Raw genomic sequence first — 15,335 nt, forward strand, 5'->3', positions numbered from 1 at the left:
ACATTCTGTTAACTGCCAGCAGAAGCTGCTTTGCATTTAAGAGTGGTAAATCTGAGGTATTAGTGGTGCTTCCTAGGAGACGTGAATCATGTTGCCAACACCATATTTCTCTACTCCTGAATACCCAGATGCCCCACAGTTGCAGCTGCTTTGTGGTTGCATACCTCTTGTATGAAGTTTTCTCACCCTTGTGCCAAGCCTTTAATTGTGGGATAAATCTGACTGGCAGTGCAAGACTCTCATGATTGATTTATTTAATGTGACTCACAGTAACTCTGAGTACAAAAGGCACTGTATGAAATGGCTGGTAGTCAAGTTCACGGTTTCTAGTCTATCTTAAGATTTCATAGGGAGTCTGATCATCCCAAAAGTTTGCAAGAGGCTTCCAGATGACCTTTCACTTGATCCTGGTATTTGTGCCAAGATCTAACATTTTTCCATGATATCAAGCCACTTGGGGTTATTTTTTTTTTTCTGCAATTTGAGGATGGAATCTGCCCTTCTTGCCAGGGTAATGATCTGTTTCAGTACTTGAATTCTGAAGCTTAACAGAAGTGAAGTACTTCCAAATGACTGAAAGGAAAATGTTTTTCATTCAACAGAGGAAAGAGGCTTCGTCCTGTACTTGATAATGGTACCTAGCCTTTAAGTAGTAAATAGCCTTTACTTTCCTGTCAACTTCATCCTCAAAAACAACTCTCATCTATGTTTGTAGTCTGTAGAAGTTCATGAGCCAAAACATTAGTAGCAAAAGTCCTGTGAAAGTTCACCTTCTCTGTGATAGGTCTATCTGTGCTTTGTCTTGTTACTATAGCAAGACTTTCTTAAAAGTCAAGTATGAAGCGTTCAATCTATAGAAGATAGATCTTTATATCTGATAGGATTATAATAATCTCTGTTCCCCACAGGAAAATCCTTGGGTTTCTGTTTTCCAACTCTACCAGAGCATTGACCTCATGCTTATTTAATTGGTGACCTGCAGCATAATGTCAAAATTGAGTCTCAGTGCTTTGTCAGCAATGAGATTGTTTATGATTTAGGAAGAAGAGGTTATTTAGATTCCTTCTTCATTAATACTGGAATCTTGAAATAGCAAAAAAAAAACCAAAGGAAATGCACTCTCCAGAAGACATTTAAATGAACTCGAGTTTGGAAGACAGACAAGAAATTTAGACCAAGAGAGATAAATCACTGAAGTAATCTCAGATTATATTGCTGGAGAAAACAGAAATATTATCCTTCAAGTCGTCCTATTGTTGCAAGTCTGCAGAGGGTGAATATGACCATTGTTCATTTTCATTCCTAATTTGTCAGATGCAGATAAGTCTAATGTTGGTTCTTTCCATCTTTCCTCCTCTGCCCCTCCCTCCCACCCGATTATTTGGTTATATTCCTGTGGTAAAGAGGCCATTACAGCTGGAGCCAAAATTTCTGATGAGGGCAGCCCGCAGAAAGGGCTTCATTCCAGTCCTCCAAGCCATTCCATTTCAGAATAGCCCTGTGAGGACTTCACATACCTTGGCATTGAGCAATCTGCAGGATGGGGGTTCTGGTTTAAAATCTTATGAAATTTTAATTAAAATAAAGCATAAGGAATGCAGATTCAAAAACAGTTTCTTTGCACACAGTGAACACTTTATAGTAATGTCAAGTTTCTCTTTAAAGATTGGACTACAGTGGACCTTCAAGAGAGTTTTTTTTCCTGGTATCTAGAGAGCTCTTCAATCCGTATTATGGTTTGTTTGAATATTCAGCCAACGATACCTATACAGTACAAATAAGTCCCATGTCTGCTTTTGTAGACAATCACCATGAGTGGTAAGAATTATTTTTCTTTTTGTTTCTCATATATCTTTTCTGTTTTTCCCTCTTGTAGACAACTGCTCAAATCCACTCAGATGTAGATAACAGAATCTGATCTTTTTAACCAGCAGAAAAATAATTGTGTTGCATTACATTCCTGATTTTGGTTTCTCTTGTGGTTTTAAATGATCTTATTTCTCACAAGGTCAGCAAAACTATGATTTGGGACATGCACCATGGGATTGTCTCACAATACAACTCTCTGCGTTTCTTGTACATTAGCAGTTATTTCATGAAAGCAATGTTAGCTTTTTGTGCATTAAAAAAAATGGATGAAACATTGGAAGGAGATTAAGGGAGATTTCAAACAGGTGTTACTGTATGTAATTTGTTTGAATCTTCCTAAAGAGTACAGAGGTCTCCTCAGTGGAAAAACCCCAGTATACCTATTGGAAGGAAATCTATGGAGATATCTTAACTGGGGTGGAGGGAAGATTACCATTTATATAGCTCTTAAGCAAAGTCTGTCCATACGCACATACTTCTAAAATAGTTAATCACAATTATAAACCATTTTAAATCACCCTTAGTTGATTTTAGCTATGGCATCACCTTAAGACTGTACAGCTGCGCTGTGGATATTAACAGAGAATTCTGTTGTATGGGTATTTAAGTTACAGTAATAGTGGAGTGACAGCTGCTCACATGAGTAGGACAGGTATGTACTGAGTTAATGTTTAGTGGAAGCTAGTTATGAAGAATGAATATCAGATAGGAATCTCATTTTAAAATTAATGGAAAATTAAATGGTTGGCTGCATTCAGTTCAGTTAATTGAAGCAATCTACCTGTTGAACTCTGATAATGCAACAATAAATGGCAAATGCTGTATTGGAAAAGTACAACAATCTGGCAAAAATGGGAGGAAAAAACCTTACTTTCTATGCAGCTGCTGCCAGCATTTTGTATTAATCCCTGGCTTCTGCACTGCTGGACTAGAGACCTTGGGAGCAAGGGAGGCATGATCCCTGTCTTTCTGGGAGCACTGGTGCCAGTGCCAGCACTGGTCTGGTACAGCCCCAGGGGGATTCAGAGGATGCAGCTGTAATGAGCAGTTATGCATGGAAGGAGAAGACTGCATCTCACATCCTCATCCTGCAAACCTTTTGTACAGGCAGATATAATAAAGCCCTAATCTTTCCAAGAAAAATGGTGCTGAGGATGCATAAACAGAAAGTTTCATTACTTTCATTGAAAAAGAACACTAAACTCAAAGTTAGTTCTGAAATGTGGAGGATTTATCAAAATGAATCTTAATTTTCATGGGAATATTTGTGAAGACCCTACTATTTCATTGTTGCTGCCATCTGATCTCAAATCTGTCAAACTCCCACCCTGTCCCTCAACCCTCCTTACACACCCAAGAAAATTAAGATGATGGGGAGAAAGAGGGAGTGGAGAGAAAAAGATCATTTACATCCCACTGGCATAGGGCTGGAGAGCACCATGATACGTAAAAAAGCTTCCAGCCACTGTTTGTGAAAATCTATACAGAACTCCATAATCACCAGTCAGAGGAGTAGCAGTGAGCTACTGTGAGTGGAAAAGACAGCAAGAATTGTCAGGCTGGGAAAGGGAAGAAAAACCTTTGGCCTCCCAGTTACATGAAAACCAGCTAATCCTATATGGGTTGTGCAATGAAAACAGACAGTGGCTTGCATTTTGGAAGATATGCTTTTATAAAGAGGCTAGTTTGGCAGGGATTGATTGGGTTAATATGGATTTGACATTTTTGAGAAGTTGCAGCTTAGGTATCTGAGGGATTTTCCACACCCTGCAGACTTAACATTTTTTCTGTACCTTACTGAGAATGTAAAAGAAACACAAGAAAAGAAAAAAAAAAAACACAAAATTGCCACAATTTAGACATAGCTATCTGATTTTAAAATGTTGTTTGGAAATACATGTAAATTCTGATGATAAAGTACTATACAAACCACAAAGTTTTGGTATAATGACTGTAATTCTTGCTTTTCCAGGTTCAGGTTTAGTGGTCGAATTCTTGGTCTTGCTCTGATACATCAGTATTTGCTAGATGCCTTTTTTACACGACCCTTTTATAAAGCCCTCCTACGAATGTGAGTAGAAATGTTCTGTGTCCTTTTTTCTTTTATGCTTTCCCCACAGATGATGCCATTTTTTAATGGATAAATTATGGTGTTTTATCATGAAAGAAGACAGGCCATTATTTATAATTAATAATTGCATTTCAGTCCAGGACTTTTTAAAAAAGTCTACTTGTTTCCCAATTATGGTTATTAGCCAGTTACCTAGTAACTGTTTCTGATCAGTATCAAAACCTTATGTTTTGTTTTAGCCATGTTATCAACTTTGTCCACAAAATCTTACTTTTTAAGTAGTACAGTGAAATGCTGTGGTTTTATTCCAGGCATAATAAAGTTCTTATTCATTTGTCTAGTAATGACTCAGAGGATAGGATATGAATCACTTTGTAACTAAGACTGCAAGACCCACTCTCTGAGGTAGACTGATGTTGGCAATCTCCATTTTGAGGAACTGTATTTTTATATACTTTAGACTTTGTTTCTAGAACTGCTGCTCCTGTTCCGGCTGAAGCAATGAGAGCTGCACTTTGTCAGCAGCTGGAATTTAAGACCTAATGAACTTCAGGTTCTTCACTTTTTGTCCTCCATTTGAAAGCCATTTTTGTATAAGACATCACACATTCTAGTAGTGTGGAGTTATGCATCCATTCCTATTGCACATGAATTTTGAAAGTAGCTAAATGCTAACAGAGTCATTTAAATAAGAATGAGGTCTTAACCCAGATGGACTTTATTACTGTCTGACTGCCAAATTAAATGAATTGTTTAACTTGGTGGTTGTCTAAGTAATAAAAATAAAAATTAGAGGGCAGATACTTTTGTACACAACAGCCTGATTGATGCATCCTCCCCATATAAGCCCTTGACCCATGTTTTCCTCAGAACTGATGAGCCATCCAGACTGCCTCTGCAGATGAGGGGTTTGTCCAGTGCATCAGCTGTGATGTGGGGGCTGTTGGCTGCCCAGTGTTACTTGAACTGCACTTGAGTGCCCAACTAGAAGTACAGGGCTTACTTCTTGCTTTATACAGACCCAAGGATAGAAGCAGGCAGCAAACCCTGCAGCTGACAAGCACTGTACTTAACACATGAATAGCCTCAGCGTCCTATTTCACAGAACATGATTTAAGGCTTTAAGAACGGTAGAAACTGATACCATGGTATTAAATGCAATGAACAACTGACATGTTCAAAGCTGGGAGTAGTAACTGTTAAAGACAGCAAGGGGCATTGGCTCACAGGTTGGATTTCTAAAAGAAAGACCAGGCGAGGGGAAGTATGACAAAAAGTAAGAAGATAACTCTATGCAGAGTTTCTGAACAGACTTACTTGCACAATGAAGAAATGAGAGAGGTGGAAGTGTAGTCACATAAGCAAAAAGGATAGTAGTTGCTTCTTATAAAAACTTACAGTTTATTTTACGATTTAATTTCTTGTCTGTTCAATCTATTTATTTTCATAATCCCAAAATACTCTTCCCAGGAAACATGGGCAGACTCGCCGTAAGCTCAAAAAGAAAAGTGTCTTCAAGTTAATAAATTCTGGAGTTTGATTTATTAACGAAACCATTTTGTGTTATACAGCAACAGCTATTGCTAGGCATATAAACAGATGTGAAGCAGGGTCTTCTTTATTGTATTGGTTTTTCTCATGGTTCCCATTATCAGTCTGTTTTTCAGGACTGTCCTGAGTTTCTGTCATCTTATTTGTGTTTTCTTATTTATGCTAGACTCTGTGACCTGAGTGACCTGGAATATCTTGACGAGGAGTTTCACCAGAGTTTGCAGTGGATGAAAGACAATGATATACATGATATCCTAGATCTCACCTTTACTGTAAATGAAGAAGTTTTTGGGCAGGTGCACAAGATTCTTAATTCAATTTCGTTTGTGTATTCTACTGCTAGATAAACAGTTATTTGGACAGAAGAATGATTGTCATTCCATGCAGATTTGAACTTGTTTTTATAAATTTTGTGTTGATGAAAACAATGTTGAAATCTGAGGAGGAATTATTGTTTGTAACCAGTCAAACATGTCTTTCTGGCTAAGGAGATTTTTCTGGAGACTACCTGAAACATCAAAATTATGGATTGCTCTGCTGGAGGTAGTGTACCTGAATTTAATTGCAGCGGAGTTAGCATTTAAAGGTATTGCAGCACCTTTGTTATGATATTATTTAGAAGACTTCACTACTTAAATCAGTGTAAGGATAGGTTTTTTTCTTCTCAGCTTATTCTTCATACTAAATACAAAGATGCTTCAGACTAAATGAGGTTTAAAATATTTATACTTAAAAAGATTTCTTGCATGTCTTATTTGACATATTCCAGTTTGCCCAAGTAGTGCTGGCTAGTGCTTTTGAGGAATTATTATAAGTCTTTCTTGTCTTCATAATACTGTAATTTTTTTCCTAAGATCACAGAAAGGGAATTAAAGCCAGGAGGTGCCAACATACCAGTCACTGAGAAGAATAAGAAAGAATATATAGAAAGAATGGTGAAATGGAGAATTGAGAGAGGAGTTGTACAACAAACAGAAAGTCTAGTTCGTGGTTTCTATGAGGTAAAAAGTTCCAAAATAAAATTTACCTTCTTCCTTTATCTTACTAAAATGTCTTTCTCCTTATATACCTTTCCCAAATACAGAGTCCCAAAAAGCAGATACCTATATAATTAGAAGTGCCCTTACAGATGTTGGGGGGGAGTAGAATAATTGGTAGTCATTGACTTAAACACTATGGTTAAATATCATATTTAAAATGGAAAAATACTATTGATCGCTATTTCTATGATTAGCAGTGAATGCTTGCTAAGATGACCCATCTCTTTCTTCATTGAGCCTTTGAGGTTTTATTATGTTCATATTGTACTCGGTGTGGCATGGTAGACTGAATGTATTTCAAGTTATTTCTCTCTTACTTATTTTAACATGGACAATCAAATTGAATGTATTGAACTTCTTTTGTCCTGAAGTAATTCAATATTATTTGCCAATAAAATTCTCTCCAAATCACTGTGATCCTCTAATCAAACTGAATGGAACTGCAGCATAAGAAAAAGGAGTCCTTTTCTTTGCCTTTAAAAAGAAAGGTTAATTATTTCCATTCTTGAGAGAAATGTTACCTGATAAACGTCTTACTAGCAGACAAGCCTTTTATGGGGAGTCAAAAAGCAAAAAAATGAAGAAATGTTGCTATGCATTTTATTTACTTTCCTAGGTGGTCGATGCAAGGCTCGTGTCTGTGTTTGATGCCAGAGAACTGGAGCTGGTTATAGCTGGAACAGCGGAAATCGACCTGAGTGATTGGAGAAATAATACAGAGTATAGAGGAGGTAAGTTCAGTATTTTAGTTGTTCACTGACAGTGTTGAGGGGCATTGAGTTACCCAGTCTCTAAGACACTAAAGAAACCATCCTATGAGATACCTCTTTAGTATCTTCTGAATTTCTGTGGTTACGTTTATGTTAGGAGAAGGAGATCTGTCCAGTTAAGTTGCTTCACTGCTGCTCCAGTCGCTCTTCCATGACTCTTTTCCTCTGGGCAGCTAAGCACAGACAGCAGCCTGCTCCTCAGCAAGTACAGGGCTCACCTGCATGCTGGCAGAGTCCCACCCAGACACTGGAGACAAATCCAAAGGCTAGCCATTCTTAGTAGGATCTACCTCTTCCCCTCTCTCAAAGACAACAGGAAATCAGAAGTAATCCCAGAGACTGCAGGCTGGCAATGGAGATAACTGGAAAAAAAAGGACAATTTTGGAACTACTTTGAGAGAGATGGTTGCAGCATCATTTGTACCTTTAGATATTTACAAAACACAGCATTGGAATAATTCAAGAATTTGCATTCTTGTTAGTGATTGATTAACTCAAGAAATTCTTGCAAAAGATATTTCACTTGTTTTTTGCCAAAGTAAATTGATTCTCTGCCTTTAAGATTTTTAAGCATTTCAGGAGTATTCTTCTATCACCTCCTGTCTTCTGCTGCAATTGAACAAGAAATATAGCATTATTGTGACTAGGGCCAAACTAGGAAAAAAAACTTACTAAACTATTCTCTCAGCCACTTTAGTAGCATCTACAGGTGTAAAAGCTTTTCTTGTTCTAACAGGTTATCATGACAATCACATAGTAATTCGGTGGTTCTGGGCTGCTGTGGAAAGATTCAACAATGAACAACGACTAAGACTTTTACAGGTAAGAAATCAGCAGTTCTGCATAGAAATAGTGGCCATCATTAAAATTAGATGCTAAATTAGTTCCACCCAGGTTTGTGACATCCAGAAATGATGGTGGTGTTGGCTAATGGGAATAACTTGACAATCCTCAGAGAGTAGCTATAATAATTTTAAGTGACTGAGGTTCACAGCTATTTTTATAGATTTCTAAGTTAAAAATTACATTTAAGGTAAAGTAGGTGATGTCAATAATCCTTTACTATTGTTGGATTAAAAGTACATCAAGACTAGTAAGACTAGAAAAGGAAAACTGTGTAATTGGTTATATCACTAAGTGGAAACGTTAATGATTGTACAACTTAGGAAGGAGAATGCTTAGATGGAAGTTAAAGTACCTCAAATTAGAAAAAAAAATGATGAAAATCTAAAAATCAGACTAATGTCTTTTTCCCTAAGTCAGCTTGCAAAATAGTCATCCTGCTGACGAGGGAAGACCTCTCAATGGAGGAATATTTATACATGTGGCCTTACTACTTAGTTATTTTTTTTTTAAGTTCAGATTATGTCCATCATATCTGTAATGGAACAGCCAAGCTCCCACCCCAAACCTTTCTATGATCTTGAGCTTTTATGAAATCTACTGGTTTTAATCATTCAGAATTTGCATCTGATCATTGAGTTTCCTAGATGAGTGTGATGTTTAAAGTACTGTTCCAGTACTTTTAAAAGTTCTGTAAAAAGCAGTGCAGGACAGCTTATTTGATGGAGAGCCAGGAATGTCTGCTTATATGTTCCTATCATGTCTGTTTTTCAAAAGTTTTTATCATATCTAGATCATTAAAAATTAAGTAGCTTCTTATCTGTCAAAATACCATGTTTGATCTGTTCATTACAAGTTCTGCCTATATCTGCTCAACAGACAGCATTTCAGCAAATGTCAGTGGGCATTATACCTAACCTTTGGAATTTAGTCCTTTTCTTATTGTATTTTATAGTAGTTTATAAAGATAGTGACATCCACTACAGCCATAAAGGCTTGACATGAAGTAATTATCATACGTTTACTTTTCTGTTAGTTCCTCTTCATACAGAATAAAGACAGTAGGGAAAAATTCCCTTAGGCCTTTTGAATTCAAGCAACTCAAATTTAATAGTTTTTTTTTTCTGCAGTGTTTATGTAGCATAATTACTCCTTCCTTTGAAGGAAATTAATCTGATAAGTTATCTCTTCTAGAGCCCTACCAGGAAATGGTCTATTTTCCCTGATCCTCCATTTAAAGTAGTATTTATTACTTGGGCCTCACAAGTTTTTTTATTTTGCAAATGCTTTTACATAAGCACTTGGGCTTCAGTGGCTATGCTGACAGAAAAGCGTTCCTACCCCGCACCATCTGTGTATCCAATATTCCTGGTGTTTTCTTTGCACTGGCAGTTTGTTACAGGCACGTCCAGCATTCCTTATGAAGGATTTGCCTCTCTACGTGGGAGCAATGGTCCAAGAAGATTCTGTGTAGAGAAGTGGGGGAAGATCACTGCTCTTCCAAGGTACAACTGTGCATGTTGATGCTAGAGATACTTTAGAATATTGGTTACCAGGATAATAGATAAGCTGCTTGAGAAACAAATGAGTTTTAACTGAATATGCAAATAGGCTGTGCCTTACGTGAAAATTTGCTTCCCTGTTGTTGCAGTGTCTGATGCATCTCCTTTTCTTTGAAATAATTTTCTTTTCTTGGAAGATGGACACAAGGCAGTGTAACTGTGGTTGACATCCATATTGCAATGCTCTTTTCATTGAAAATTATATTAGAATGCTAACTGCTTCTGAACTTAATTTTATTATGTTTTTATTAAATATGCAGTATTTACTTCCTGAACGTGCCGTTCATCACTTACAAGCAAAGATTAATATGACTTCAAATTAAATAGCATTTGTAACTCTGAGTTAAGCTAATACCAAACTTTTGGTTACACAGCCTTTACAGTATAGATTAGTTGTGTAATTTTTATGTTTTGTCTGATGACAGGAGAGGCAAGTTATTAATTGCATGAGAGGTGTATTTTGAGGAGAGGTGGTCAATTGACTTTAGAGGCAGCACAAGGACAAGATAAAGTGAAGATTTCAAAGGCTTTCAAGTAGGGTTAATGGAAATTGGTAAACTGATAATTTTGAAATTGAAAGGGTAAAGAAAGACCATGAAAGTCCAAGGTCCGAAAGAAGATGTTGAGTTGTACAAGGCAGGTTCCACCCTTTTCAATATTGCGATCAGGCTGGCATGCTTCTAGAAGGCTTCCTTTCCTCCAGTTCTATAATTCTGTAGCCTCCAGAATGGGTTAACAGTGGTTAGAAACACAGATTAGTGTGTGGAGTGTGGGTGAACTAACTCCACTTAATCAGATCGCAGCTTTAGTATGCTGCTTATAGCCTGTGGTAGTAGTTTTGGGCTGGTCTCTTCCATGGAGGAAATTCAACCCTAATCCTAGCCCATCCTCTTAAATAAAATTCTTCAGGAGTAACTCACATTCTAAGTCTGTGTTTAGACATAAGATGGCTGTCAAGAGTTTTTCCTCACCAACAACCTGTAGCTTTTTCCTCCAGCATGAAGCTGGAGGCAGAGCTGTCTCTTGGGTTGGCTCTTGCCTGCAGGCTGCTGTTTGAACCCATTGGAGAAAGTCCAAGATGCAGAAGTGGCACTGTGAAATCCACAGGCATGGCAGGCAGCCTTTAATCAAAGCCATCTTGCCAGTGTACTGTAGAAATAAGAGCCAGGCAACTGAGAATTAAAGATAAGCAAATTCTGGAAATTACTGTTTCAAATCAAATCATGTATTTTGGTGGCCTAGTAATACCTCGTAGCCAGATAACTTTATAGTTTTATTATGATGAACCTATGGAATAGCTTTTATTCTGTTTAAAAGATAAACATTTGATTAAAAAAAAATACTTTCTGAATTAAAAATGTAAGATTTCTTTGTGAGTTTGAGTAAGGCAATAAATTGTGGGAGTTTTTTCACATACTGTCTAATAGTGGAATTCCTGGTGCTAACAAGCACAATTTACAGACTGAAAAAGGTCAGGTTGTATCTGAACAGGAAGCTCAGAATTTCCTCTGGAAGGATTACATAGATCACTGTCTGTAATAAAATGCAGAGTGAAGCATGGAGAACATGTCAAGAATCTTTGCTACCATAAGTTGTTCAACAAATGTAGGGGAAATGCCAGTTCTTCATATGTAGGAGAATGTATCATGGCCTTGAGATTTCATCTATTGCTTAGGAAACATGATTTTTATCTCTGTGGGTAGTTTTTGATGTACAAGTGTGAGAATTAAAATATCAAGCATTTGTTTTGTTAAAATACACAACTGCTTATGATAAACATTTACAGTTGTAATGAGCTGGCAATTTCTGGCACTCACGTGTGGAACCATGATCTTGTAAAAAACAGATGATCTTCCATCATCATTTATGCTTGAATGGGCTAAGCCCAGAAAGGAGTCTTTGCATTTTTACGTATCTTGTTCCTGTGTGCAATGTAGCTTTAGCCTGTCTTCACCAGCTTCAAAGACCTACTGCACAAACACCATGTAGTTCTGACTTGAAGGTGAGAGATTGTTAACAATGACCCTGAGTAGCAAACTTCCAGGAGGTTTGAAAACAAGCTCTACATGTTTAAACACATTGCTGGACCTGCTGAGAATGCTTCCCTAGGACTCTGACTCCTACTGATTCTCAGATAACAGAAGCATTTGTGTTAAGGCACCATCACTCATTTGTAGCAGTGTTACACTTGGCATATTGCCCTTTTGATTTCAGTGGGGGTGCTTGTGAAATCTGATAGTCCTTGGTGTGAGGGTGGCAAAAGCTAGAACTCTACCAGTCAGTGGTTTTTGCATTTCTTCCTCTGTTTCTAAAAAAAAACAACCTACTACTCTGCTGAAAACACATAAAAATACCCATCCCTGTCTCTTCCTGATTTTGAGACCCAGAAGGCAAGTAGTTCCCAATGGTCTGACTGCTGTGTAATCAGTTCTGCTGAATCAAAATAGTGATAAATTATTACAGGGTTAGCTTAACTGTTGCTATCTCTATGCCTCTTCTACTCCCTTCTTTTGCACTGCATTGTAGATCACACTAAATCTATGGAAGGACTGTTACTCTTTCAATTCACTTATATGCTGAGAGATTGGTTCCAGGCTCATTGCTGTACCTTACATACATGCATGATTCACTTGCAATCAGTATGCATGTCTGCATGCTGGATTTTAAGCCTAAGTCACTCTGTTTTACTACTATAACCAAAATGAAGGGGTGATTAATTGGGAATCTTGACTTCAGGAACCAAGATGATTTTTTAAGTTGCCATAAAATGTGAGTCCAGGAAGATGAACAGTTGGTACCCATGTGGTTTGAAATGTTGGAATGTCCAGAGGGGAAAAAACCCAGCTTTTCTTCTCAAAGACTTGGAGTTGCTTGCTAGGGTGAGAAAGGCATGCTTTCCCTTAGAGGACAAAGATCTAAAGTTTTTGTCTTTTCTAATGACTTGGTTTTCCAAATTAGGTGATTGCATTTTCAAAATTGCCCTCAAAATTAAGATAAAACTCAGTTCTCTTAATAAACGTAAACAACATGCTGGCTGACTATTAGACCAGTATGTAATAAACCCCTTGCTAATTATATACTATGTCTTTTATAATTTGTGGTTTATGGCCTACACAGCATGATCCATAGTTCTAATGAGTGGCTGCCAGCCCCATGCAGCAGAAGTATGTGGTTAGGCTGTTAATTGCCTAAGACTCTTCCACACTGAACTCAAGAGATCACTGAGTTCCAGTTGCCCATTTGCTGCTGGGTCTAAGTCAGTCTCTTCAAAAAGGAATTTCTTTTTTCTTTTTTCTTTTTTTATTTTATTTATTTTTTTATTATTTTCTTTTTTATTATTTTCTTTTTTATTATTTTCTTTTTTATTATTTTCTTTATTTTCTTTTTTATTTCAAAACCAACCAAACAAAAACACACCAAAAAAACCCCAAACAAAACCAAACCAATCAAGCAACAAAAAAAAACCCCAGGTTGGGCAATGCAATACTAATTCAGTCTATATCACAGATATTACTTTGTAAGGTTTTTTGGAAAGGCAAACAAGGAGTACAAAGAAAGTTTTCCTCTAGGAGCCTTAGAGGGATGGAAGGATGGAGAAATTTTACTAGGCTCCTGGAACACAGGGTGGGGAAATGCCCTCTCTGCTATACAGCATGCACTAGCAGTGTCCTTCCAGGCGTGCTGCATTTGGGGGGGGTGCACATTTCAGTGCTTCAAGTGATTGCATCCTTGACGTTAGGACTGTGTGTACAGTAGCAGTGATGACCTTCTGTACTGTGTATATATTCCCTCAGCCTGATATGTTTATGACACTATAAGGCTTGTAACTGAATGTTTTGCATTCAGTGAGGGTTTGTACAGGACACATGTTTTTAACAAATGGGATTAACATACTTCATGTTCCATCCTGGTACTTGGGAGCTGAAAGCCGCTTAAAATGACAATTAATAAGTTTGGCCACATGGAAGGCAGCACTTTCTGGCTTAGAGAAAGCTCAGTACTGGTCTGTTGTAGACACATTGATTCCTGGAAGTGGTTAGGTTAGATGAGGAGTTGCATTTGCTGTAAAGATGGAGCTTGTTGAGTCCTTCCATTGACATTATACGTTTACACTTACAATGGATCATAGTGATAAAGGGCAGGTCACTGGTGGAAAAGTTTCGTTTTCAGCTAGGTTGTATTTAAATAACTATGTGATATATTTTATTACAAAAGAATGAAGTATTTGTAAACAGAGACCTGCCAAAACACAAAGAGTTTTTTTATCCTTTAAAATTAGTCTAAAGTGAGGCTTTGGGTCAAAACTTCAGAGTGGAAAAGGCACCTCCTCCAGCTTCTTTTCTCCTCATTTCTTCCTCAAGAACCCATTGCATTAATAATTCTGCTGTCTGTATCACTGGAGCAGGCTCATTGGCTTCAGTGTTTTAGAAAGCAATATCATTAGCCTGCCCTGAGATCAGGCAATTGTATTAATTTTTCTACCGAGAGGAAAAACCTTTATTATCTCCCTTTTCATTCCTTGGAAGTGGTTTCAAGTGTCAGTTCCAAGCACGTCAAAAAACTGAGGTAGATGGACTTCGGAAATTGAGAAATAAACCACGTGTTGTCCTCCTAAGAAAGCACAGTGGTATTCTGGAGGTACATGCATAGTTTTGTGTCATTACAGGAGGTATTTTTCTAAAGGTCATTAGCTGGCAGGGCCAGATATGTACATAGTATAAATCAGCACAAGCAGCAACTTCCCAAGAACATGATCTGTATGCCAAGAAAACATAGAAGGAAGAGTACCTAACTTGTCTGTGCTATAGTACTGTGGGATTGTTTCCTGTATATCTACAGTATTTTTTAATATCTAGTAAAATTTAGTATCTTTTACATATTCAATGTACTGAAATATCTTGCCTACGATTGCAAATACAGTATTCAAGTATCATCACTACAGAAAAAATAATACTTCTAAGAAGAAAAATTTAAAACCAGTGTTTTTGAACACACTATTTGAATTGTCCATGTTCTATCAGTCTTTTCTCATGCATGTTTGATGGATTAAATTTATCCCATGCCTTTTGGGCTGTCAGTGTGTTTCTAAAGGTCTTCATAAATGCTTCTGACTGGCTTATTTTCATTAGAAAAAAAGTAGATTAAACCTCACTACCTGTTCAATTGGAAAATACCATTTGACAGAACAAAGTCTTCTGAAAGAATACTATCTGCCCATCTCTATGCAAGCACATACCAGTTTGTGTGTTCTCTTTTGAACTTTTAAAATAATGTACTTCTTCTTTGCCTCTTTTTTTCCCCTTCAGGGCTCACACTTGTTTCAATCGTCTGGACCTTCCCCCTTATCCATCATTCTCTATGTTATATGAAAAACTGTTGACAGCAGTTGAAGAGACAAGTACTTTTGGACTTGAATGATACACAAACCACAGTGCCCAGCTCATTGGACTTTTGTGGCTGTGTCTTCTCAAGGAAGGAATGAACGTGTGTATTGGATTTCCTAGAAGGAAATTGATTCACGGTGCAATTCAAATAATGAGGTTTCATGAAAGAGCTTATGAAGCAGTTAAAAAGCATCATGGTAGTGACAGAATTCTCTGCAGAGTATGGCTGAGGTGCAGGGAAAAAC

The 15,335-nt window shown here is 37.3% G+C and overlaps 1 protein-coding gene across 1 annotated transcript in view; it reads left to right on the plus strand.

Moving 5' to 3' along the window:
• The window catches only part of HECW2 (HECT, C2 and WW domain containing E3 ubiquitin protein ligase 2), a 103,602-nt gene extending 88,478 nt beyond the window's left edge, over positions 1 to 15,124 (plus strand). Inside the window, exons 21-28 of the mRNA XM_010007368.1 lie at positions 1,666 to 1,818; positions 3,842 to 3,940; positions 5,658 to 5,787; positions 6,346 to 6,492; positions 7,148 to 7,262; positions 8,038 to 8,123; positions 9,537 to 9,649; positions 15,013 to 15,124. Of these exons, the coding sequence (XP_010005670.1) occupies positions 1,666 to 1,818; positions 3,842 to 3,940; positions 5,658 to 5,787; positions 6,346 to 6,492; positions 7,148 to 7,262; positions 8,038 to 8,123; positions 9,537 to 9,649; positions 15,013 to 15,124 (955 nt within the window). The remainder of the gene's footprint in view (positions 1 to 1,665; positions 1,819 to 3,841; positions 3,941 to 5,657; positions 5,788 to 6,345; positions 6,493 to 7,147; positions 7,263 to 8,037; positions 8,124 to 9,536; positions 9,650 to 15,012) is intronic.
• The last annotated feature ends 211 nt before the right edge of the window (positions 15,125 to 15,335 follow it).

The sequence above is a fragment of the Chaetura pelagica genome, unplaced genomic scaffold (genome assembly GCF_000747805.2).
Source record: "Chaetura pelagica isolate M959 unplaced genomic scaffold, ChaPel_1.0 scaffold21, whole genome shotgun sequence".
Taxonomy (NCBI): domain Eukaryota; kingdom Metazoa; phylum Chordata; class Aves; order Apodiformes; family Apodidae; genus Chaetura; species Chaetura pelagica.